The sequence below is a fragment of the Pleurodeles waltl genome, chromosome 2_2 (assembly GCF_031143425.1).
Source record: "Pleurodeles waltl isolate 20211129_DDA chromosome 2_2, aPleWal1.hap1.20221129, whole genome shotgun sequence".
NCBI classification, from domain to species: Eukaryota; Metazoa; Chordata; class Amphibia; order Caudata; family Salamandridae; genus Pleurodeles; species Pleurodeles waltl.
This window is the reverse complement of record NC_090439.1, coordinates 233,776,828-233,803,310: the sequence shown is the minus strand read 5'-3', so window position 1 is coordinate 233,803,310 and position 26,483 is coordinate 233,776,828. Positions and strand designations below refer to the sequence as shown.

At 43.6% G+C, this 26,483-nt stretch overlaps 1 protein-coding gene across 1 annotated transcript in view; it reads right to left on the bottom strand.

The window, feature by feature from the left end:
* The window catches only part of ICE1 (interactor of little elongation complex ELL subunit 1), a 372,154-nt gene extending 346,454 nt beyond the window's left edge, over positions 1–25,700 (bottom strand). Inside the window, exons 1-3 of the mRNA XM_069219700.1 lie at positions 25,491–25,700; positions 11,825–11,883; positions 1,003–1,037 (exon numbers count right to left, since the gene is read on the bottom strand). Of these exons, the coding sequence (XP_069075801.1) occupies positions 1,003–1,037; positions 11,825–11,883; positions 25,491–25,685 (289 nt within the window). The 5' untranslated portion in view covers positions 25,686–25,700. The remainder of the gene's footprint in view (positions 1–1,002; positions 1,038–11,824; positions 11,884–25,490) is intronic.
* Positions 25,701–26,483: the final 783 nt, after the last annotated feature.

Genomic DNA, 26,483 nt, shown 5'->3' with positions numbered 1-26,483 from the left:
GCAGTCTTTTTGGATCTGTCAAAATGCTCATTAAGAGGTTTATGAGGAATAGGTGACAACTTGGTAATAAAAGAGATGAATCAGACAGGAGCCTAATACAGTGAAGCTTCCTCAACGTATCTAGGAATGCCTGTTTTAAGATCCTACAGTTCAACATAGTATTCAGAATGCATCTTACCCAGTAAAGTAAGTAAATGTTATTTTGGGGCAAGAGCATTGTGTCAGGGAGCAACTCATTCAGGATTAGGATAAATGAATAAAGGCACAGAGGTAGGCGGCCTAGGTTGCAAACTTTATGTCAGGTTAGCTGTAAAGTCCTCCTGGTGGAGTGGTAATCCTAGGACGTCTGTTGTCCCCCAAACCACTACAGAACCAAGGCACTTCTTTTAGATGGCGCCTCAAAGGGCGAATCCAAGGTAGACTTTGAGGGAGCATCCAAGCTACTGTGATTTTGTAAGTCAATATAAAGGCCAAGCCAGTATCTATTTAAAGAGGTGGGAGCAAATCAAATGAACTGTCACAGAAAAAAGGCTTAAGGCAGTGGAAATGCTGTAAAAGGGTTGGGTCCTCAATGCTAATGGCATCCTCCATCTGCATATATTCAGCATTCAAGGAGAGCTCAGCTGAGAAAAGTACAGTAACTCAACTATTGTTGAAGCAGAATATGTCTGTTTTGAAATGGTATTTCCATAGCTATCAACAATGTTACTTACGAGCAGAGGTTTGGCACAGACCAAAAATAAACCTCGCTTGCTATGACAAATCAAATGAAACACTAAACAAACCCAAATTAGTCTGGGATCCCTCCTCATCTGTTCAAACAGATACCTTTTTATATCATCATACTCAACATATAAACTTCTGCATGCTCACTTCAGCTTGCCTATGCAGATTTCAGTAATATTTTGCTAGCCATATTTTAAAAGACTCTGTAGGGTCCCTTTAATAAAAAAAACAATTGGCCTTAGGATAGGGTGAAAGAAAGAAAACTCAAAAGGATATCATCACATTTCTGCTGATATTTTGTGAGCAAATGGCTGTAAGGAAGAGAAAAAGGAAACAATTACTATGCAAGTGATTACAACAATGTTATCAACCTCAACATTTACATTCACAGGTTAAAGCATCCCTGGCAGTACCATGACATAACATAAGTGAATCTTTCCAATTCTGGGCTGATATGTCACACTGGCAGATTAACCCATAAATAATGCTAGCTGAGAAGCAGCCATAACAAAACAAAAAAACGTCCAGGTGCACAAGCATGGGTTTTGCAAGAGCTATTCAAATTAAATTATCTACATATTATTCAATCAACTATGCACTTTCTTAAAAATCAACCACTTTTATGGTTGGATAAGTACATCATGTTAGCCTTTGTAAGCATAAACTAAGGAAATGTTTAAATCAATCAATTCAGTATTTATAGAATGTGTTTCTGCAAAATAATTGTCGTAAGAAGCTTCATGGTTAGGAGTCTGTGGACAGAAATTTCAGAAAAGAGAGGCATCTCTTTTTTTCCTGAAGATAAGGCCACTAACAGAGTTCAAATGGAAGGAGTTTCTCAACTAGGGTCTTTGGACAACAAACTGTTTATCTGCTTTAGCGCTACAGTGGGTTCTGCAATTCTAGATACATTTCTTTATTACAGACAAGCAAAGCATATGTACAGGACTGGAGTAAAGTACTGGCTGTGCATGTGTTTTGAAGCTTTCCCAAAGATGCATCTGTGGGTAAGACAGTTACTCAACAGACAGTAAGACAGTCATGCAGTATATTTATTTTAAAACTGGTTAATGGATTCCCTCCAGCTGTCAGTCATATTGTTCTGGAACTTGCACAAGATACTTAATGTTTGGTGGGCTACAACCGGAAGAACTGAGGGTTCAAGTTGTGAGGTGGCCCTAGTTCCCACTCCTTCAACTCTCAGTTGTGGTGCTCAAGGATCTAAAACAGCGGTTCTCAACCTTTATGACAGCTGAGGACCTCCAGTGAATCATTACTGGAATCCATGGACCACTAGCTTAACCCCTTCAATGCGAGGGTTTCAGGAAGAAAGGGGAGAGTCTCCCCTTTCTTTCGAGGCCTTCTGAAAGTGTTTCCTGGCCCCCGATCACAGCACAGCTGCGATCGGGGGCCAGGAAACACCACTAGGCGCCAGGGATTTCACTTGGGGGGGGGGGGGGTCGGCCCCCTCAGAGAAACACACTAAACCCAAACATTTCTGGAAACTAGACATTCGGGGGAGTCCACAGAGGTGTGACTTGTGTGGATTCCCCTAAGTTTTCTTACCCAGAATACCCTGCAAAACTGAAATGTTGAATAAAAACTATTTTTCTCGCATTTCTGTCACACAAACTACAGGAATATGCTGGGATCCACAAAATTCCTACCACCCAGTGATTCCTCACCTGTCCTGATAAAAACACTACCCCACTTGAGTGCCTACACCTAGTGCCTGCGTCAGGAATAGATCACCCCAGGGTCAACAGCTGCCTCATGTAAGGACCAACATTGACCGTTGTGTGATCTATTCCTGTCGCGGGCACCAGGCCTACCCACACAGGTGGGGTACCATTTTTATCAGGAGACTTGGGGGAATGCTGGGTGGAAGGAAATTTGTGACTCCTCTCAGATTCTAGAACTTTCTGTCACTGAAATGAGAGGGAAAAGTGTTTTTTTAGCCACGTTTTGAGGTTTGCAAAGGATTCTGGGTAAAAGAACCTGGTCAGAGCCCCACAAGTCACCCCATCTTGGATTCCCCTAGGTCTCTAGTTTTCAAAAATGCACAGGTTTGGTAGGTTTCCCTATGTGCCGGCTGAGCTAGAGGCCAAAACCTACAGGTAGGCACTTTGCAAAAAACAGCTCTGTTTTCTGTCAAAAAATGGGATGTGTCCACGTTGTGTTTTGGGGCATTTCCTGTCGCTGGCGCTAGGCCTATCCACACAAGTGAGGTATCATTTTTATCGGGAGACTTGGAGGAACATAGAATAGCAAAACAAGTGTTATTGCCCCTTATCTTTCTCTACATTTTTTCCTTCCAAATATAAGAGAGTGTGTAAAAAAGACGTCTATTTGAGAAATGCCCTGCAATTCACATGCTAGTATGGGCACCCCGGAATTCAGAAATGTGCAAATAACCACTGCTCCTCAAAACCTTATCTTGTGCCCATTTTGGAAATGCAAAGGTTTTCTTGATACCTATTTTTCCTTCTTCATATTTCAGCAAATGAATTGCTGTATACCCAGTATAGAATGAAAACCAACTGCAGGGTGCAGCTCATTTATTGGCTCTGGGTACCTAGGGTTCTTGATGAACCTACAAGCCCTTTATATCCCCGCAACCAGAAGAGTCCAGCAGACATAACGGTATATTGCCTTCAAAAATCTGACATCGCAGGAAAAAGTTACAGAGTAAAACATAAAGAAAAATGGCTGTTGTTTTCAGCTCAATTTCAATATTTGTTTATTTCAGCTGTTATTTTCTGCAGGAAAACCTTGTAGGATCTACACAAATTATCCCTTGCTGAATTCAGAATTTTGTCTAGTTTTCAGAAATGTTTAGCTTTCCGGGATCCAGCATTGGTTTCACACCCATTCGTGTCACTAACTGGAAGGAGGCTGAAAGCACCAAAAATAGTAAAAATGGGGTATGTCCCAGTAAAATGCCAAATTTGTGTTGAAAAATGTGGTTTTCTGATTCAAGTCTGCCCGTTCCTGAAAGGTGGGAAGATGGTGATTTTAGCACCAGAAACCCTTTGTTGATGGCATTTTCAGGGAAAAAACCACAAGCCTTCTTCGGCAGCTATTTTTTCAAATTTTTTGGGGAAAAAACGAAATTTCCACTGTATTTTGGCTAATTTCTTGGTCTCCTCCAGGGGAAACCACAAACTCTGGGTACCATTAGAATCCCTAGGATGTTGGGAAAAAAAGGAAGCAAGTTTGGCGTGGATAGCTTATGCGGACAAAAAGTTATGAAGGCCTACGAACCACCCCAAATAGCCAAAAAAGGGCTCAGCACTGAGGGGGGGGGGGGGGAGGCCCAGCAGCTAAGAGGTTCAGCAATTTCTATGATTTAAACCTCAAAACAATGTACCAAAATGCAAAAAAAACAAGTATACACCAAATCAAATGCCTAAATAGTGACATAAGACAGTTAATTCACAAACAAATTTGGAAACGTTTTACAATTTTCAATTTGTTTGTCTCTTTATTTGTATATCCTGCATTAAATTTAATCTATTATTTCGATACTATTTAACTTTGTAAAACTGTCACAAACCTCCTCAATTGGGCTCAAGGACCAACAAGGGTCCACGGACCAAAGGTTAAGAACCACTGATCAGAAAGACAGGACATTACTAAATGGGTGATGGCAAGGATGCAAGGTGAGCTGAACACAGGTCCACTCTAGGTGTTAAATCGAAAAGCAAATATTGCGTAGGTGGGAAGAGCAGAAACTCCTATTTCTCTCTGTAGAAAATTGGGTTACTGGATGAGGGGGTTAGAATCCTACTCAAGCAGCTACCATAATCCTTTTCAGGGTGAAGTCACATGCAAACCCTAAATTAACCTGTGCGTAACCCTCAGTTAACTTGGAACTGAGTATTCAGGCTTAACTCTGAGGCAATGTGCAAAGTATCTGTGCAACACTTCAAACAGAAACACATTTAAAACACACGATAAAAGGATCCCACACCAGTTAAGAAAAGTAGAGTGGAATTTAATAAATAAAGCAAGACCAAAACTAGAAAAATCCAATCAGTAGAACTGGAGATTTCTGGTTTAAACAATTGAATGAAAATTGCGCTGAAAGGCACAAAGCGAAACTCTGTATATCTGGTTACACTAGCCTAGGACAAAGTCACAAGTTCAGGCCAACCATGATGGAGCGTGGACCAGCTACAGGGACCCCAGTTGGTCCGCGGAACAGGAGTATTTTAATTTCCTAGTTTGCGTAGTGTTGCAAGGTTGTCCGCTGAGGATGCTCCAAGGAGCTGTAAAGTTGAGATGCTAAGTCCAGTACCACAGCTCAGGATCACAGCGACGAGGGCTTGTGATGCATCGGTTCTTAACAGTTGGGAGTTTGTGATGAGAGAACTTGCATTGTCGTAGAGGTCGCAGTCAACAGGTGATTCGCGATGCAAGGGCCTATGTTGCGAAAGCTTCGCACAGACAGCGGTTCCAAAGTGGGCTGCGTTGTTGATGCAGAACCCTCACAGCAGAAGCGATGTGGACTGCGCCGCACAGCAGAGATTCGGCGGTTCTGCTTGGGTTGTCACAGCAGAGAAGTGTTGGTTCTATGGGGTCCACAGATGGGCTGGCAGAGCACCTCCAGGCTCACTACCATGGGTTTGGGTTTGAGGTAGCACCACTTGGCAGGGGAGAAAAAAATAATAATCACAGTTGCAGAGTCCAGGTGCTTGCTACAAGAGACTAGCCCTTGGAGTAACTCTGGTGGTCCTGGGTTCAGACTGCAAGTCCAGTACAGCAGTGACAGTCCTTTCAGCACCACAGCGGTCGTTCTTCCTGGCAGTCTTCCATGGGTCCAGAAGTGTACTGTACAGTTTCTGTCAGAGGTCCAAGGTTTATACCCCGTTCTGCCTTTGAAGTAGGAGAAGCTTCTAGAGGTTTCCCTGTGAAGTCCACAGCCTTCATGGCCTTCTTGCCCTGGCTCCAGATTAACGAGGGGCAGGGGTCCATTCTCATGAGAGCTACGACTGTGGGACTTCGAAACCTTTATGGCGACAGATGTTGAGACTTCCATGGAGCAGTAGTGGGCAAGGGATGTCAGCTAGTGAGAGATCTACACCCCGGAGCAAGGTTTTTCTCCTTTCCAGAGGCCCAGGAAGCATTTGAGGTGGGCCCTGGTCAATTTCTTTAAGGCACCCGGCTTCAGAGAGAGAGTCCCAGGAGCGCTAAGTGACTTTTCCAGACGCCCCTGATCTTCGAGGGTCCTTAATGGCTTGCTGACCTGGGGGTGGAGGAGACATCTAATTATGCTGTTCTATAGGGCACTTCAGGAGAACAGCAAACAGCGGCCTGCACCAGTGTGGGGTGCATAGGAAAGGGAACTGGGGGTTCCATTTGAGGATGCTGACTGGGATAGAGTCACACTCCAAGTCCGTTCGATTTCCTGCAACAATATATTTAAATTGCTGCACTAATTTTCTTCACCGCACATACATAACACCACAAAAGCTGAATAAAATTGATCCCTCTAGGGAGGTGAAGTACCCCCGATGTGGGAACCTGGGAGTGGTGAGGGAACCCGGGGTTGTAACATCCCTCACAAGATCGCACTTTTAGCCTTATTCATAGCAAAGCACAGGATAACTATTGGGTGGATGGGCACCAGCGCCTAGTCGATAGACCAATGGAGGCAGGACCTCCTGGAATGGAGAGTAGCAACATGTGTTTGGCTCACACTGATGATAAACCACCAGGCAAAATAATGCCCTGGACCCATCTGTTTGACAAATTTCCCGATACAGAGTATTCGTCTTCAGACTAGGTTACAGCGGTGGAGGAGGGGCGACCCAGGTGTAAAATACTGTAGGTGATTAGACGACCAGGCAGGTGGAGAGCCATTGAGATACTGGAGTCATCTCTAGATTTTTAGCTTATGGACCTGGTTTAACTCGCAATGAACACTTGTAATAACTGATGAAATTCACCCCCTGAAAAAAGTTGTGTGATTCTTTTGAGGTGCACGCTTGGAAAGTGATTCTACGGATGAAAATTGAAACGCTACAAACCAAGCATGGATTCCATGGAGTTCTGCCCACCCCTAATCCTGATAACTCATGTATAAAAGGCCCCTCCGTGGAGCTGCAGCACTGTATCTATCAGTGTTATGACCTCTGACCTCTCCTGTGCCCTCTCGCTTACTCGCTCTCTGCTGCTGATGACACAGTAACTGTTCCTGCACTCCGCAATGAGTTCCTTCACAGCGCCCAGTCTGCTGCAATCAAGTGAACCCATTAGATTTTGGCGACATTTTGTGATTTAGTACCAAGGTGCCCAAAACCTGCTGTTTTTGAGGAAAGCCCACAAGTGGGAAAGCTCTTGTTCTATCTAATGTCCACATTTCGAAGGACATTTGAACGGAAATAAAAATATTTTCTTCAGTACAGTGCTTCAACTGCTTCTAAGCACTGTAAAAAACAGGGGCAACTGTTACCTAATTGAAACGCACTCCGTGTATCCACCTCAGAAGGATGGAAGGCCGCTAAGATCTGAAGTCGTGAATCATGGCCTTCATGTTTCAGTGGTGAACATTCAACTCGCTGAGCCATCTGGCTTGTAAGAGATGTTCAGTTCATAAGGATATGTTTGATTATATTTTATGTCAGAAAACACAGATACAAGGTTTACACAAATGTGTCATAATTTGACCCATGCTCTGAATGTTCAATGCAACAAAAAACAAGCATAGAAGATCATGTTCCGCTATATTACTCTCGATAATGAAGGGGTGGAGGAACAGTTGTTTTGATATTATTAACAGCTCACATAAAAATACTCTTGTTAAAAGATCAAAGCTGTTTGTTAAGTTTTCTGTGGAAAATGCATTAGATCTTTGACAAACAAAATTCAAAGAAATGAGTGAGACATTCACTGAGTGCCAGGAAATTACATAGTGTTAGCCACGCTATCCTTTTCAGTTAAATGTACAGTTGTGAGTGTCAAACTAGACATGTATGAACACAAGTGCCTCCAAAAGTCATGAAATGTCTCAATCCTCCAAAGCACTATGCGCAAACCAACACTGATAATTGCATGCTAAATCTTTATCTACTTTATTCATGTGTAGTGGAGATATTAAGTAACCCTTGGAAATACAACACAACCCTGTGTAAGGGCTGTTCCTGATTTTCATATCAGACTCAATGCACTCTCAGGAGATGTGAAAAAGTGAATTTTCACAGAGAAACTAGACACAGTGAGGCAGTTGTCCTACCAATGTTGTAGCAATGATTAGTGCAGTAATGAAGAGGCAACAGAGTCCAGGACTGTGGAGGGCCAATGCAAATTAACTAGGGCTTTTTTTCTACACAATGGAGAGTATATGGGGAAAGTACCTGGGCGGCGCTTGATGCCTTTGGCTCAGCTACCCAGACTCCCTTCCGGTGCCCCAGCACTGCTTCTGCCCAGAGATGGTCTGTACCTGCTCCCGAAACTCTTCCAAGTCTTCTTTCTTGGAGGAAAGTTACCTGAGAGCCGGTGGACAGGCAGCACCCCGAACCGCGCTAGCCCCCATTAAAACAATGCCACTGCCCAATGACATTGCAGTGGTACACAAGCGCCCAAGAAATAACTTTTTATGTGTCAGGGGAACAACTTTTAAAAGATTTATCCCCCAAAGTTGGGACATTTGGAAACAACAATGTTGTCTAACAAAGTGAATTGCACAAGAGAACAGCCACTGTGGCTATAGACACTGAAGGAGGATGAGTTCACTGCTACTCAAATGTGAGTAAGCACAATACTTGTCCTTCTTTATTGTCTATGGCCACCATGGCTGTTCTCATGTTTCAGTGCTTGTGCAACTCACTTAATTTAGGAGTGGTTATGGGTATGCAGCAGTGGGAAGAGTTTTTGACAAACTCCACCCTCCAAGCTGAGCGCAGAGTGACAAAACTCAGCACCGCTGGCGGAGCAATGTTTACTGCCCAATTCATAGTCACTACAAGGTGGGCAATATGAAGGAACGGAACAATCAGATTTCCACTTGCTAGCAGGCTTGTTGACCAGCAGCAGATCCAGCCTAAACTTGATATGCAATGTTAGAGGTTGGCAGGGTACAAACTGCATCCATGTAAGGTTCCAGGCAAAGAATTTTTTTTGGACAAGAATACGTTCATGAGGCTGCCTATTTTGGAGCTATTGTGATAGGAAATGGTCTTGGAGTTCCAAAAGGGCTCCCTTACAATAAGCTTTAGTGTTTTTCTTAATTGATGTGGGGTTACTCAGGGCTCGAAAAATCATAAAAATTTTACTAGACCTGCAGTTCGAGTAACTTAAATAATCGACTCGACCTAACTGTAATGTAATTGACCCGTAAATGAGTCTCAAATTGTGTGATCCTAGGCAAGTAGTTTACAGAGTCGCCTTTTTCTCAATACTCACATATGACTGCACTTTCAAATATGTGAGCTCAGCATTTCTGCTGTACAAAAAAAAACCTCTTTTGTTTGATTAAGCAGACTAAAGTTTGCTGCATGCATCACAATAATCTAGCCCACATACCCATGAGATCTAGCCCACATAACCTAGGACTTCTTTTAGTTTACTAACAACATTGCCATCAGGGCATTATTGCTAAAATCCAGGTTGGCAAGGACAGCGGCGCTGCGTAAACTGTAGCTGTGACTATGAGCCTCAGAGGCTTGGCCTCAGCCAACTCTAGGCAGTGGCAAATAAGGAGCTCTCCATCATCTTTTTTTAGGGGAGTCAAGATGTGTAGTTGTACATGGGCACAGATAGCTTGCCCTTACCCTAGAACTGGCTGGAACAGGGTCAGATGCTGGAATTAGAGCAGGCAATGGTAAGCTGCGCTTCGAGTCAGGAAATGAGGGCTCTCCTTTCGCAGCCAGATTAGCCAGTCAGTTCAACTTATTCTTCCTGCACTTCAGAGCTATTTGTAATGCTCTCCTCATTCTGCCAGACCTCGCTTTTCCACTGCTTGCTCGGTTTACAGATTCTAAAACTTAAGCTGAACCCAAAAAGGGGCTGAAACTGATAACAGGCTGGGTGCAGGAAGAGTAATGCTCCATGATTTTCCTATAACCCTGGGTCAGATGCACAGGCCCTTAGCTTCACTTCTTCTATACTTTGTAGTAGAACAGGCATCAGTGCTTGTTTCAGGTCACTAAGAGCCCTTTCAGCCCTACATCCAGCGTCGCCTCTCCCCTCTTATAAATGTCCTCCAATGACATACAAGGAGGCGGAGGGGACGAGCACGTTGCACAGGGGTTGCAACTGACATCTCTATAGATGAGGGCTGCCTTTTGAAATTAGAATAAAGGATGTAATGGGCTATCTACACCTCACCACTCACAGGCTGACTGTTGCTGGGCGAGGTACTTACACTGCGGTCCTAAGAGGGGAGGGTGCTCGCCACCACACCGTGTGCAACTTACCTAACACTGTCCTCTTCTGCGCAACAGGAGGTTGTGCTGCCACCAGGGCCTCCGGGGTGCCAACCCTCCCTCTCTGGACAAAAACAAGAAAGACTTGTCACTCATTTCAAGGCTCACCTTCGAGCTCACTGCAGGGTTTGTGCACTGAACAACCGGCTTCAAGTGCTACAGAAGCTATCTATCTTCATGAGTAGGGGCAGCAGAGGGTGTGAGATCTAAAACTCCACCTCCGCTCACCCAAACTGGCACAAGGCTCAAACAGCACTCAAATCAACACTGGAGGTCACAGGCGCAGCAGGTGTCACTGAACGCACCCTGGCAGGTCCCTAATGCACCTTGGTAGGTCTGGTCTAAACAGGGATGAGGGACACAATTCGCCCAAAACTCAGGGCCCTGCTAAGGATCATCTTGCAGCGTGGGGGTCGTCACTTGGAAAGTTACCATGTTTCAAGGAGTGAGCACATGCACTTTAGCACTTGTTTTTGCTATCCTTTGGACTCTATACACAGAGTCCTAAGACTAGCAAAAACAAAGTCAGCAAAAATGGAGGAGGAAGATAAACCTAAGGCTGGCAGGTCTAACACTCTTTAAAACTGCCAACCAGTTTTTTGCCCCACTGCTTAACTTTACCCTCTTTCACAGATCTACAAGAAACAGGACACAGTAAAACTAAATCGAATGCACTAACCTTCTGACACATTTTGTGCACACCTAAACAGTACCAATGTTAATGGCAAATCTAAAAAAGCATTTTCCATGAAGTGCTACTTTACTACAACAGTGTTCCCATTGTGAACTAATAATCTGCTAACATCTAGCATGTATGCCCTACCCTTGTCAGCTGCCTTGGGGACAATTCATCTAACAGACTAGGATGCCCTTTTTTGAGGCCATCATAGCTTGCTAAGAAGTCTGAACTTAGGAGATTCAATGGGACAGCAATTTTCTGAAATATGAAGCATAAATAAAGATTTTTCTGCAGTCTTGTTGCAACATACAAGCACCCAACTTTAGGTCATGACGAAGATGATAAAGATGCCAGACATGAGTGTTGCGTTCTTGAAAAGGGGTACTGTGATGGCATGTTTGAGAGTGGCTGAAAATAACCCTCTTTAAAAAAAAAGACTTGCATATAGGAGTTAGGAGTGCAGCAAAGCTCACTTAGACACAAAGATTTTTTGTGGGAAAGTTGCTATTGGCTGAGTTATTGTATTTCCTTGGTGGTAGTTTTGGAAATGGGTTCTGGACACGGATAAAAATAAAAAAAGGTCTGGCTAGAGATTTGTTTTTTCGTTGTTTGATAAGCATTTGAGGAATGCTTTGCTACAGTACTTAATACTGACATAGATTTTGGACTTTCTTGAGGAAGACAGCTGATGTTTCAACACAAAACATGTGGGATTCATTCAATTTGAAAACTATATTTCAGAAGAATATTACTGGCTAGATTTACCACAAGTCCAATGAATGGATGGGTTTGAAAATATAAATTCCAGAGTTGTTTGGGATATAAGGTCCCCATTAATATACAAGTGTTATATTGGTTTTCAATAATAACTGTCCAAAATACAAGGCCAGCTGAATCTTTCTAATTATATACATACTAAACCAGGTTCTGTATTGTTCTAGTTGGTATGGCATGTAGAATACCACTAGAGGTTAATGCAAGACATACTTACTCAGTCTCTATTATCTTTTGCTTGAGGGCAACAAATGCACCAGCGTATTCATTTAGATTCTGTTGGAGAAAGACAAATATTTTTGTTCATTGTCATTTTCTTTACACCTTAATAGGCATTAAAAGGAAAAAGCTATAGGTATTAGTGTCTTTAAGTACCATTGATTTTCTAACATGCCTACAAGTTTGTACTGAATCTTAAACCCCTTATGATCCCTTCAGGCAGGCAATTTTGAGAGAGACATAAAACTGGCTCAAAAAACGTCATCAGTATTTACAGAAATATTGTGCCATATATTTTATAGCATTACAAAGAACTTAAAAGAGAAAGGTTTAAACTCAAATGATTTTAATAAACAAAAATTATCACTTGAGAATATGCACATAATTGCTGAAAAATTCTTAACTTTAGGCAGTTACAGAGCCTCAACTGTATGCAGCAGTCAACATCGGGTAAATATAATGATGAAACCTGATTGGGTTGGCAAGCACAGACAGTCTTTCTGCCCCACTTTGAGGGGTGGAAGTGAGGTGAGAAGGGAGAAGAAGGGGTAGCCTCCCAGATCCTCAGGAAATGCTTTGAAAGGCAGAGATGGTGCCTTCCTTGCATAAGCCAGACTACACTGGTTCATGGACCCACAGTCCCTGCTCTGGTGCGAAACTGGACAAAGGAAAGTGAAGTGACCACTCCCCTGGCCATCATCACCCCAGGGGTGGTGCCCAGAGCTCCTCCAGTTTGTCCCTGGCATTAGCCATCTTGTTTTCCAAAGGTATGGGGACACTCTGGAGATCTACGAGTGACCAGTGCCAGCAGGTGACGTCAGAGACCCCTCCTGATCAGTGCATACCTGGTTAGGCAGCCAATCCCCTTCTCAGGGCTATTTAGGGTCTCTCCTGTGGGTTCCTCTTCAGATTCAGCTTGCAAGTTTCCTCCAGGAATCCTCTGCAACTTCTGCTTCAGCTTCTGACTGTCTGATCAACCGCAGACTGCTCCAGGAACCACTTTAACTGCAACAAAGTATCCAGAAAGGCTACAGTGACTTGCAACTTCAGCTACAGCCAGCAACTGCAACAGTTTCCAAGGTGTGCACGCTCTGAGGACTCCCTGCCTTCACCCTGCATTAGAAGAACCGAAGGAATCTCCTGTGAAGTGACGGAGTCACTTCCCTGCTCCAGCAGGCACCTTCTAAGACGACTTCTCTCCTGGCGACGAGCGTGCTCTCTGCAATGCAGGTGGTGGACCCCTTCAACACAGATTGTTCTAAGGTCCTGCTGTCCAAATTTGGCAGAGGTAAGAGCTTGCCTTCCCCGTTTGCGACAGTACCCCTGTGCACTGCGTCATCTTTAGCTCCTGAGGCCTCTGTGCACTATTTGCAAGAATCCTTTGTGCACAGCTTGGCCCAGGTCCCCAGCACTATCCTGCGACGCTCAACTCGCTGAGTTGTTCTCCGGCAGTGTGGGACCTTCTTTTGTAGTGCTGCAGCAACCTCAATTTGCACCTTCTTTGTCTCCATGTCCTGGAACCTCTGTGGGTGCTGCCTGGTCATCTGTGGGTTCCCTCCAGTGGTGGGAGCCCCCACAGCCTCCTCAGTCCGAAATGAGGCCCCCAGGTACCTCCTGGGTCCAGGCAGCACCATTTTGACTCAGTCTGCGACATTGCTTGAACCAAGGCTTGTTGGACGAATCCAGCGCTGCAACTCGCCTGCATCCAACATCTCGACGTGGGACATCCTTTGCATCATGCAGGAACCCACAGCCATCTTCTTTGGTGCTCTTCTGCAGACTTCTTCCAACCGAAGGATCCTCTTTTGCACCATCTTCTAGGGCATGGTTACTCACAAACATTTTCCAGGGGCCGCACTGTTTGGTCTGTGATGTGACCGAGGGCCGCTTTGATGCCAGTAGGGTGGCGGTCAGAGGGGTGGGGAGGGGTAGTGGTAAAGTGGTTGTAGGGGAAATGAAGCGTATACATATAGTGTCTGAATTGTGCAATGTGAAACCAGAAACTTGGCTATAAATCCCGGCTTCTCCACTTAACCAAATTGTGTAGTCCTAGGCAAATTTTTATTTCACTTTACCTCCCTTTTTCTTCATCGTTACATATAAGAATCTTGAAATACGTCTTCAGGATTGATGCTGTATAAAACCTTCTGGGTCCGATTTAAGAAACTTAATATTGTTCATGTATAATAGAACCCAGACCTCCCAAAGAGTTCACATAACAACTGACTAGCCTCTTAGTTCACATTGTTGTCAGGGTGTGGGGGGTAGAGAGGGATGTAAGTTTGTAAATTTATGTTTGAAAAATATCACTTTAAAAAATACTTCTCAATGCAGTGAAATAATTGTGTGTACTACGGTGAAATGGTTCTGCAGATTAATGAAATGCACTTTTTGAATTTCAAACAGATCATACTTTTATATTTTTGCTGCAAGATCTCTTTAATAATGACGATGTTTCTAAAGTTGAGTACCAGGACACCCTAGTTACTCCCTTTTCAATTAGCCTCCAAATAAATACTTGCCCATTTATTTAACGATTTTTAGTGCTAGTGCCAAGTCAAATGAGCAGCAGCACAGCACAGTGCTGCTGATGACCTGGGGGCTGCACATAAATGTCAGGAGGGCCACATGCGGCCCCCGGGCCGTACTTTGAGTATCACTGTTGTAGGGTGTCAGGGACTCCTGTCCTTCCTGGAATCTTCTGCGACTTTTGGACTTGGTCTCCTCTCTTCACAGGTCTTCATGTCCAGGAATCCACCATTTGTTGCTTGCAGTCTTGCTTGTTTCTTGCATAATTCTTCATCACGACTTGTAGTGTGTTCTGATGAAACTTGCAGTACTTTACTCCTACGTTTCTGGGCTCTGGGGTGGGGTATTTTACTCAGCTTTGTGGTTTTCTTCCACTCCCAGCATCCCTCTACACACTGCACTTGCCTAGGGGGAATTTGTGATTCGCATTCCACTTTATTACTATATGGTGTGTGTTGCCCCTAAGCCTATTGCATTTTGTTGTATTTTCTACTGTTTGCACTATTCTGTGACTTTTTACTTACCTGATTTTGGTCTCTAGTGTATATAGTGTGTATAATACTTACCTCCAGAAGGAGTATTGCCTCTAACATATTTTTAACCTTGTGTCACTAAAATAAAGTAACTTTATTTTTGGTAACACTGAGTATGGTCTTTTATTGTGTATAAGTACTGTGTAACTATAGTGGTATTGCAGGAGCTTTGCATGCCTCCTAGTTCAGCCTAAGCTACTCTGCTACAGTTACCTCTAACATCCTAAGCTGCTAGACCACTACTACATTTCACTAATGGGGCTAACTGGACCTGGTATAAGGTGTGAGTACCTAAGGCACCCACTACAAACCTGGCCAGCCTCCTACAGTACATGCAACTGCTATCCTTAAGATTCTTAAATGCATGTTTTAAAAATGCACAGCTTCCCTTCCTTCCTAATTTTTATTCTTTACATATTTCATAATCATGTGTTGCATGGTCACCCACAAAAAAAAAAAAAAAAAACAACGTAAGTGAATGGTCAGTTGTAGACAACCTATAAATGCTATGTATCTTGGGGACCAGAACAGCCTGGCTGACGAAACAGTATGTTTGTTACATTTGTGGATAGGTCTTCAGTAGAAAACATTAAAGATGAAAACCTTTTAGCCCATTTCAGTTTTTAGCCCGCTCACATTTATTATTTTTTGATTTCAATGATTAACTTTTTCTGATAAACCTAGAGCCAGCAATAAATATGACTACTAGCTGAATTCAGAATTTAGTCTAGTTTACAGAAATAATTCACTTTCTGGTTTAAGTACCCATTTTCCCACACATGGCACAAGTAGGTAGAAGCTGCAAAATAGGAAATAATGACAACTTAAACTCTGCTGGTTTATGAATGATGGAAACTAGCCAAACTTAGCACACAAACCTACTGGTGATGCCATTTTTAGGGAAAAGTGCTTTCGTGTACAGCACATTTTCCCATTCTTCAAAATCATTTATTTTTGCCTAATTTCTCTAGCCCACCCAGTGAAAATCACAAGCCCTAGGGACCATTACACATTTAGAGAAGAGATGCAAATTTGTCATGGATATTATTTATAGAAAGTGCTTTAAAAATTAAAAATAAAACATATTTATTGGCATTTAGGTTAGACAACAATACAACTTCTTCAGCAAACACAAGATGGGGGAAGAAATAAAAAGGGGGTGGGGATAGCACATGCCCAAAGCAATGAAAGGCTTAATGATAATATGTTACTTAATACCCATTCACACAAAGCCCCAGACATAGCAAATTTAACAAAGCCTTCCCCATATGGAGTATGTCCTTCAGGTGGACAAAAGTGCTGATTGGCTTAAGAGCAAACTGCCTTGAATGTTAAACAAGCATTGGCATAGCCAATAGTTCTCGCTTTTGAGGGTTTCTCTTGTGCTTTTTTTAAATTTAAAAGACGCCAGTTTCTATATTTTTTCAACTGCTAAATTTGAGAAAAATATGGAAAGAATTTAGGAACGGGCCTGCAAATGTAACCAGTGTTCATATAAAGCACTCCAATCTTCCGGTCAAGTTTGCACTGTATAAATAAATAAAAAAGAATCCCCCTCCAGCCTGCAGCCTTTGTCACAAAGAAACAGCGAGATGCCAGAGGAAGAAACAACATACCCACATGAGCACGAAGCAGCAAAAGAAATAAGCATTTTCAATGCAACGGGTCTCGCATTTGTTCGAGTTAGAGCTATTAGCGTTGTAAAGCAAAGAAAAAAAACGCAGCGCAGAAAATAAACAGATAAAGTAGCCCGGACTCAAGGCTGAAAACATCGAGCCTCGTATGTTTTTGGTACTTAACCGGTGCTGTGTAGGTGGGCTCAACACCGGAAAAGGCATGACATATGCATGCCTTTCACAAGTGAAAGCAAGCGGATTTTAAAAGGCAAGCCCACGAACCAATGTAAGTGACTGACGTGGCATGGGCGTGGTTTTAAGCCCAAAGAGAGATTACAGAATGGACGGAGCACTTTGTGCTCGCCCATAAAAAGTAGTGCTCTAACACCAAGGTATATATGGCTGATCATGCAATAATCCATGTAACAGCGTCAGTCTGCAAGACTGTAACGAAACAGCCTTAAGGCGGGACAAACCTAAAGCATTTACCTGACAAACCAAAGGAATTTTGAAAGGCAGGCCAAGGAACGAATTTAAGAGATGGGAATGGTGAAAGTCCACAGAATAGATTACAACATGTCGAGACAGCGCTTGCGCACTGCATAAGATCAACCTAAAAGGGCTTAATATTATGCTGACAAGCACTGGCAAAGCCATTAATTCGCTCCTATGTGAGAGCTATGGGCTATGCGAATGTCTTTAAGCCATGTTGTACAGCAGCGTGGAGTGGTCTAAAGTAGAATGGTGCATATGATTAATAGAAAAACGAAAGCTGAGAAACCACATTGGAGAAAAAGAAAATAATGGAAAACCAAATTTTAAGGAGAAGCCAATTATAAGGAAATACAAAATCAATCGAAAATTAAAAGAAGCTTTAAAAGAAAGATAATTCTAAATAACATCCAAAATTGCATGCTTGGTTGAAAGATTAGGGATAATAAGAATTATCTGGGTTCAGGGATGAGTAATGTTTAGGGGCGATGAGTTTTTTTTTTTTTTTTTTAGCTTTAGGGTTACGGGTGGCTGGGTTTAGGGCTGGTGAGTATTTCTAAAGTGTAGAGTTTTGGGGTGGTGAATGGTTTTTAGTGTTTGGGAATGGGTGAAGTTCAGGGTGGTGCTATGTTTTAAGAGTTTATGGACAAGTGGAGTTTAAATGTAAAAAAAAAAAGTGGTTCCAGGGATGTGGGAGTTTAGGGGTGGGGAGGGTTTTTAGGGTTAGTGAAGTGGTGGTTTTCAGCAGGAGATGAGGATTTATTTTCGTGTCCGGGGATGAGTGGAGTTTAGGGGTGGTGTAGGGTTTTAAGGATGGGTGGCGGCTAGACAGAAAGGAGTGCTTAGTCTTCAGGAATGGGTGAAGTATATTTGTAGTAAGGGGTTTTAGATTTAAAAATGCGTACGTTTACAAGTAGAAACTGTTTTAAGGTTCAGAGGTGGGTGGAGTTTATGCATGGGGTGGCATTTTTAGGGGGGCAGCGATGGATTGTGTTTAGGAGTGGTGAGGGTTCAGTGAATTTTGACAAGCGATAGATATAAATCTGAAATAATTTCCCCTGATGTAAAGGACTGAAATGAATATCTTTGGCAAAACTGATTTTGAAAGTCCTGCAATCATTTCATCTACACCTTAAAAATAAGTATGCAGAATCCAATTTTGAAGAGAAAAAAAAATTGTGAATTGGGTTCTAAATCGTAAAGGACATTCATCCTGAAAACGTCCATTAAATTGTTTAGATGAAATGGTTTCTAAGTAATGGTATTCCATTAAGCATGCTTCCATGCAATCACGTACAACCAGAATGGAGTGGCATAGCAGAGTTGGCTAGATTGGCACAGAGTAGAGCTGGATAGAGCAGAATATGGGTGGCGTGGTGCAGAATGGGGGTGGCGTCACGCAGAATGGGTGGTTTAGTGCACAGGGCAGCGTACAGTGGAAAGCAAAAGGGTAGAGTGAAGCGCAGTGGGGGAGAGTGGAACTCTGTATCACAATGTGGTATAGAGTACAGTAGAGACTGGTATAGAGTAGAGTGGCACAGACTAGAGTGAAGAAGATTACTATAGAGTAGAGTGACATTGTGTGGCGTGGAGTTGAGTGGGAGTAGAGTGCCATGGAGCAGAGTGGTATAGAGTGGGATGGACTGGCATAGACTAGTATGGCAGAGCGGCGTAGAGTGGGGTGGAGTGGTGTGCAGCTGGGTGGCATATACTGGCAGTAGTGTAGAATGGTGTTGAGTGAAGTAGTTTGCCACAGAAACAAGCACAGTGGAATGGAGTGGTGTAGAACAGAGTGGTGTGGAGTAGTATGAATGTAGGTATAAGTAACTAAAGCATCAATAGAGACAGGAGTCAGGGTGAAAGCAATATAAATAAGAAGTCATATACTAATGTTTATAGTAGGAATGCACATTGCACATCTAGGAATAATATAAAAACGCTTATAAAAGAACAGTATGTTACAAAAAGACAAGGAAGAACAAAGGTGTAAAAGGAACATGTGTACATGGTCCATGCTCCAGGCAGTAGCTAACACAAGAAAGAATGGGAAGCCTATGAAAGCTAAGCTATCAAAACATTGCAAATGAGAGTGACAACAAAAACAACTAATGGTATGCTAGGGACAGGTTATAAGCCCTCTGAATAATAAACAATACGTTTCACTGCTCAGCGCACACGCTATGCAGGCGAGACCTAAAAACACTTAGTAGAAAAGTGGTTGGAGCTGCTTACATAGATGTAGTTAAAACATAAGGCTACTATTACAAGAAAGCTAGAAAACTATTTTATTTCAGGAGGATTTCCATGAAATCAGCCACTGCACCTGAGGATTAACATAAGCCAACATTATGTATTACGGGTAGCAACATGCAAAGGAAATTCTGCTGCAAGCTTTTAGCAAGCATGTCTTACAATGTTTTGTAATACATTGTGGTCCTACACAAACAGACATTTTAAACTCATAGTAATTTGAAGGTGGTGCATCAATTCTAGATTATAACTATAAGACATTCCCCACCTCTACTCCAGGGAGACATCCATAGTAGGAAACAGCTAGTGACGGAGCAGAACGCCAACAAGCAGACCTCTTTCAATGAGGCAGAGGAGGCTGCCTGCTGGTGTCTGGGAAGGAGCCCATGTGACCAGAGAGGGGTGAGAGCTGATCGCAGCAGCACTCCCGGAGGGTGATGCAAATCCCTGTGACTGGGGGAGTCGATCCAGACAGCTCGCACCGGCGCTCCATCTGCTGAGGCTGATACTTCTCCTTCGGTGGGGTGAGTGGTTCATCCTGCTTTTTGTTTCCGGTCCGGGGTTGCTGATTGGTGGTCAGAACGTCCTTGGGGCCCTGCCTTTGGGGATGGCAGAAAGGCCTATTTGCAAGATTCCAATAGCACAGCATTGGGGGAGGTCCAGGTGGGAGACTGCTAAAACGGTTGCCCCAAAAACTGTACATGACCAAAACCCATCCTGAGCCTGGCTGAACTTGGAGCATTTGTTGGATTGCTGTGCCTTCTAGGGGACTACCTGTTCTTAGCCCAGGGTCTTGAGGGTTCGACGTTGCCTATTCTACAGGCACTTTGTAGTGCGTGCAGAGTTCACAATAGGCCTACATTACCCACTGAATTTTGCTTGCCACATGCTAAGTCTGACACTGGGCACAACCACTATCCCCAGTCTCCCTCACACCACCTCTGCACCGCCTGCCTGACGCGGCAGGGTGTGCTGCAGCAGTCCTTGTAGAGATGTCCTCGTAGAGGTGAGTGGCCCCAAAAAGGTGCCAGGACCAGGAGAGGCCGAGCTGCGCAGGAGTTCCGACGAGAGCTGCAGGAGGCATCAGGGCGAGGCATGGCTGGCTGGGGCAGGAGCCAGATAGTAATATACCGAGGAGACAAGCTGCCGCCCGATAGCAAGGTCCCATCAACTTCTACAATAAGAAAGCTTCACCACTGCTGCACTGTACTTGATTCATGGGCGGCTCCGTACTGGTATACGGGCCCAGCTCCTTTACTATGGGGTGAGTCAGTTTTTGCTTTTCATTGACATTATCATCTTCATCTGCACACCCTGGCTGCCCATATTGCTACAAATATATAACTGAACTAAACAAAACTCTGTGAGACGCGCTTTTCAGCAGAGGGGTAACCTAACTGCCTTGGGCCACGCTGGGATGGGACCTCATTTCATGAGAAAATCAGACAACATGAAAAATGTATGTCATATTTCACTAACCAACTACATGAATAGTAATTTAACATCCTTTATGGTTATGTTGTCGGAAGATGCTTTAACATAATAAGATACAGTAACAATAGCATGTTAGGCGAATGAATAGAGCACAGTGGTTTAATGGAAGAAACCTTGATATGTTACATGTCATAGCAGAACAGAGAAAAGTTAATCGAGAGCAGAATAATAGCAGTGGAAATAAACCATTACATGTCAGCTTCACAGTACGCTGCAGAGTTTGTGAGGAGAGAAAGTGGATGGGGGAAAGAGCAGAATGACTGACAGAGATGACTAATGTTCGTATATATCATGGGCTCCACTCTTTAAAACCCACTGCCAAGTGATAACAGATGGCGACTGCTCATCGCTATGTGGATGATTAGTCAGGGAAGATAGAGCGTACTACCCATCACAACAATGTTACCAGATGTATGGTATATTTTAAGTAACTGTGATACCCACATGTAGGAAATCAATGATGTAACAGTCTCACTAATTACTAATTTCTTATGGTTAAACATCATGTGGCAATACAGCATGTATCATAATGTCTGAAATAATATATGTGCATAATATTCAGTAATAATTGTATATTTCATAAGGAATATTGTTTGCCATTCTTGGAATACAAAATGAAGTGTTCAACTTGCGTTTTTTTTTTATAACACTTAAAGTTGGCTAAACTTGCCAGTGTATACAATGGTGGTATGCTATATATGCCAATAAATGTTATATTGTTGATACTCACACTTATTTTATAGCATTTGTAATATAATACACAAACTGTGATTTGTTCTTGATGTCACACTTTGTATGCCTTGCTTGTCTACTGTATTTAGTAAGCTAATATCTACACCTGAGCTGATAATTAATTCCTTCAGGCAGGGAACTCAGGTCACAGACTTAAGTACTGATCAGCTTTTATTTGTTAAACCTCGTAGGCACTCAAATGTATTCACGATAAAACTGCTAAGCATATGTGGGAGGTCTTAAGATGCCACTTCTAGCGATGTGACATGTAATGATAATTGTCTTTTGACCACTGACTCCAAGTTGCACTTAGCCTAGCAGCACACCGTCACATTAGTGACCACTAAATTCATTTTGCCTATTGACTTTATTTTAGCATTAGCCACTGCCACGCTAAAAGCTGCAAGTATTTATCCATGCCCAAGTTATACAATGTGCTTTTTGTTCATGTTTTTATTCTGCGTGTTCTTTCTCACCAAGGGCTAGTTCATAACATGGAGGAGTCAATCAGTCAGCAAGATAAGGATGTCCTAGGATGATGTTTATGGTACAGCAGGAAACGGTTTCATTTTGGGAGGGACACCTTGGGAAACTAGCCGGTTCCAACATGTTTCTTTCAAAGCTGACTTAAAGTAACTTTTGAATAACAGGGAGCAGGGGAGGTTTTCTAGAACTCTCCCCTCTGGCTTGTTTAAGGTATAAAAGAGACCCAGGATTGACAGTGGGAGATTCAGAGACTTCGGTCAGGATTTTGACATTGAATGCCTGACACCCCATGAGGGTAGATAGATCTCTCTCTCTCAGCCAATCTCAGAGTCTACGGCTTGAAGTTACTGTGAGAAAGAGGAATCACCAGATAGACCCCATGGTGATTAATTTCTGGACTTCGTGAGAGCTGGAAAGCCATTTTACTTGTGCAGTGAACATAGGTCACTACCTATGTCCAGCTGCACAATGGTAAGTCCGAGCAAGAGCATGTTTGCTATCAAACATGTCAGAATCATACCCCAATACTGTTGCCAGTATTGGTTGTATGATTCCATGCACTCTGGGGGCTCCTTAGAGGACCACCAGCTTTGCTCCTACCAGTTGGCAGGGTTTTTCCAGGCAGCCCGCACTGCTGCCAGCCTACAGATAGGTTTCTGCCCTCCTGATGCTTGAACAGCTCAAGCCCAGGATAGGAAGGCAGAACAAAGCATTTCCTTTGGGAAAGGGAAGCAACACCCTCTCCCTTTGGAAAAAGGTAAAAAGGTGTTACATGGCTCGGGAGGCTTAGCCTCCCCAAGCCAATGGTATGCTTTGAAGGGCATATTTGGTGCCCTCCTTGCATAAACTGGTTTACACAAGTCCAAAGACCCCTGGTCGCTGCTCTGGCCAGAAAATGGAAAGGGAAGTTACCACTCCCTGTCCATCACCACCCCTGGGGTGGTGACCAGAGCTCCTCCAGGTGGCCACTTGATTCTGCCATCTTGAATCCAAGGTGGGCAGAGGCCTCTGGGAGCATCTGAGTGGCCAGGTCAGGCAGGTGATGTCACAGCCCCCTCCTGGATAGGTGATCACATTGCTTGGTGACCAATTCCCCTTTTAGGGCAAGTCTCCCTCTTGGGTAGGTTTGCAGATTCAACATGCAAGATTCTAGCAGGACTCCTCTACAAACTTTACTTCACCTTCTGGCCACTGGGACCACAACTGGAATTCACAGGAACCTACAATCTGCAGCTCCAGTGACGACTTTGCGCTGCAACATTGTTTCTCCGGCTCCTTCCGGCAACTGCAACATTTCCCGTGCTGTGCATCCTCAGAGGACAGCAAGTCTTCAGACTGCAGCAAGAAGGAATCTCCCTTAGAGTGAAGGAGTCACTCCCCTGCATCTGCAGGCACCAACTGCAACAACAACTGGCTGCATGGGTCCTCTCTCCTGCAACTCTGCATGGACCCTGCAACACGGGTGGTGGTCTTGAGTGGTCCCCTCTACCTGAGTGGGGTTCACGAAGACTCCTGTGCCTGCTGCCTGTGAGTTGCCTATGGGTGCTGCATCCTCCGACTCCTGCCTCTCCTCACTGGGTTGCCTGGGACTCCCCTCCTTAGGTTGAGTCCCCTCGGACCTTCCTGGTCCCCAGCAGCTCTGCAACTCTTCATCTGTGACTCTTGCCTTTGCCAAGCCTTATTGGTGTTTTTTCCACACCACTGACGGACTGCAACTCTTCATCTGATGTGGGACATCGACTGCATCATATCTGGAACTCTTCCTCTGCTCCTGTCCTGCACAGTCGACCTGGTCCTGCATCTCCAGAAGGGTAGGTAGTGGCTCCTGCCCCACCCAACCTGATCCTCCAACTGAAAGTGGACTTGTCCCCTTCATTTGCAGGCCCCCTTCTGTATGGATCCATCATCTGTTTCTTCCAGTCTTGCACAGTCCTTTTATAAAGTTTCTCTGTGGGTTTGGGAAAAAAAACAGGTACTTACCTCTTCTCTCCTGGTCGCTGGGGGACACTCAGGTACTTACCCTTTGGGGTCCCTAGTTCCTCCAGCTCCCCTCTACAGATTCCACATACTGAGGTGGGGGTCTGACTTTCACCTTCCATTTTTTTTTAGTACATGGCTTGGTCTCATCCTAGGGTCTCTATAGTTTACTGTTATTTCACTGCTTTCTCTTACTTTCTATGCCCATTCCTGATTACTAAGGTGTATATAACAGTGTGTTTACTCACCTGCTAGTAGAGTATTGCCTATATAATATTTTGGTATTTGTGTTACAAAAATAAAGGTACTTTATTATAGTAACAGTGTGGTTCTTTCCTGGGTGTAAGTGCTGTGTGACTATAAGTGGCATTACATCAGTTTTGCATGTCTCCTAGATGAGCCTTGGCTGCTCATCCACAGCTACCTCTAGAGAGCCTGGCTCCCTAGACACTGACTACAACTCACTTATTAGGGATACCTGGAATGGGATGATAATGCCATAGGTGCTCAGCACACACCAGGCCATCTTCCTACACCCTGCCCTTCATACGACCTCCTTTCCTCTTTCACTACATGTTACGATGGAGCCAAGGGACGTATTTTCAGCATGGCTTTCTCACACATGCAAAAACTGGTATTCTACCAATAAAAGTAATACACTCATTTTACATAGTAAGACTGAATAAAGAAGGTAAACATTTCCATTGAACATGGATGGAAATATAATATCGGATTTTAAAAAAAGTATGTTTTCTCGATAAAGTAAATTATTAAAATCTGGTTTGAATGTTCCCACGCTATATCTACTGATGGGGAAAGTCTTCAAACAGCTCTAAAGATTTACAACATCCCTCGGATGACGCCTCATTTGTGCCTGTTCAAAAGCAATCTGTGTATGACTAAGTATTGCCTGCTCATTCAAAGCCAACTATTATCACTCGCACCAGGCAAACATGTCTCTCACTGGCTACTCACTAGTATTTGTTTCTATACTGGCGTTTTATGACGCAACACTGTTGTCAAACTGATAGATATAAGCACCCCGTGTGCTATTTTCCTAGTGTTACCAATATTTTGAGTCTTCCAGTTTTTATTAAAATTCTGATAAGATTGCAGCAAACTATAAACTGCGAGATCGAAGTCCAGTCAAAATTAAGACGAGCTCATTCTAAGCGATCGGTTATAAAGGAAACTTAGAGAAAGACAAAAAAGGAAAATCTGTCAGATTCAGGAGAAGCATTCTTTCAATTTAGGTCATGGACACGCAAGCAGCAATACGTACATCTTAAAAATATGAACACGTGAATGTTTTAAATGCAGATAATATCAATGAATACTACACCGGACCTTTAAAGGCACAGTGGTACCTCTCCACTCATGCATCAACATTTTGTGCAGTTAATCAATTTCAAGGAGACACGGCGACCACTGCTGCATGTATCTATGACACTAATAATAGGCAGCGATGCCCACCTGTGTCACACTTCACCCCAGTTACACCTAACAACGTCACATAGCAGCAGTACCCCTCCCAATACTGTATTCTGAGCCATACCTGCTGCAGGACGCTGCAATTCTGGCAGCCGAGGCCTGGTCCCTCTGTGGCCAGTCCTGCCGTCTTAGAATGCGTCTCGCCTGGCATCATGTTCGCGCCACCACCCTGCCCTTGTTCACGGTGGGCCCAACCAAGAGCTACAACGAATAGACCCCAACTACAAAAACTGGGGTTCTGGTGCGCACTAAAGCGCATGCGTACTTCCAGTGACGCGCAGACGCACTACACAGAAGGCGCTGTGACCTTTCCAAATAACCCGGAAGTAAAAGGTAATTACGGCATCATAGCTGAGGCGCTTCCGATCACAATTTATTTGTTGTGGTTTTGAGAGTTTTCGCAATCCATAGTAGTTTTGAAAAACGTGTTCCGTAGTGTACTCAAGTGTTTTAAGTTCTAATCTAGTTCTACCCGCCAATATTTTGGAATCGATTGGGAAAGTTTTACAGAAAAAGAAGAGTGGCTTAGAGAAACCAGTTTAGCCAGGTTTTGAAAGCTTTTCCAAGCCAAATCCGTTAAACTACAATCCCAGCGCCTGCCAACCAGCAGTCGCCCCGAAAGAGTCCAAACTTGCAAATGTTTAAAGCGGTAACACATATTTTTTATGCAGAACGTGTTGCCTAATTCGTATTCAAGACAAATATATAAAACTAAACTAACAACAGTTGCATTGTTACCTGCATTTTAAACGTTGAAAATGTGAGTGTAGTAATGGAAAAGCTGCCAAGTGCGAAGCTTGGGTTCGAATAACACCTTTAACTCCTTGTCCCGGTATTCTCGCACTGAAATGTATTCTCACGCATTTAAAGCTCCTTTCTACTCCTGAGGAACTGCTCGGTGTTCTATCAGCGCCAAGATGTAATTTCATAAGCTGTCAAGCATATAGCTGCCGGGTACACAGACCTAGAAACCCTGGCCAAGGAGAAGAGATGTAGCTTTGTAAACGTGCTGTTACAATCGTGCTGGAGGCTGTGGTAGGGCCAGGTCCTCTGATTG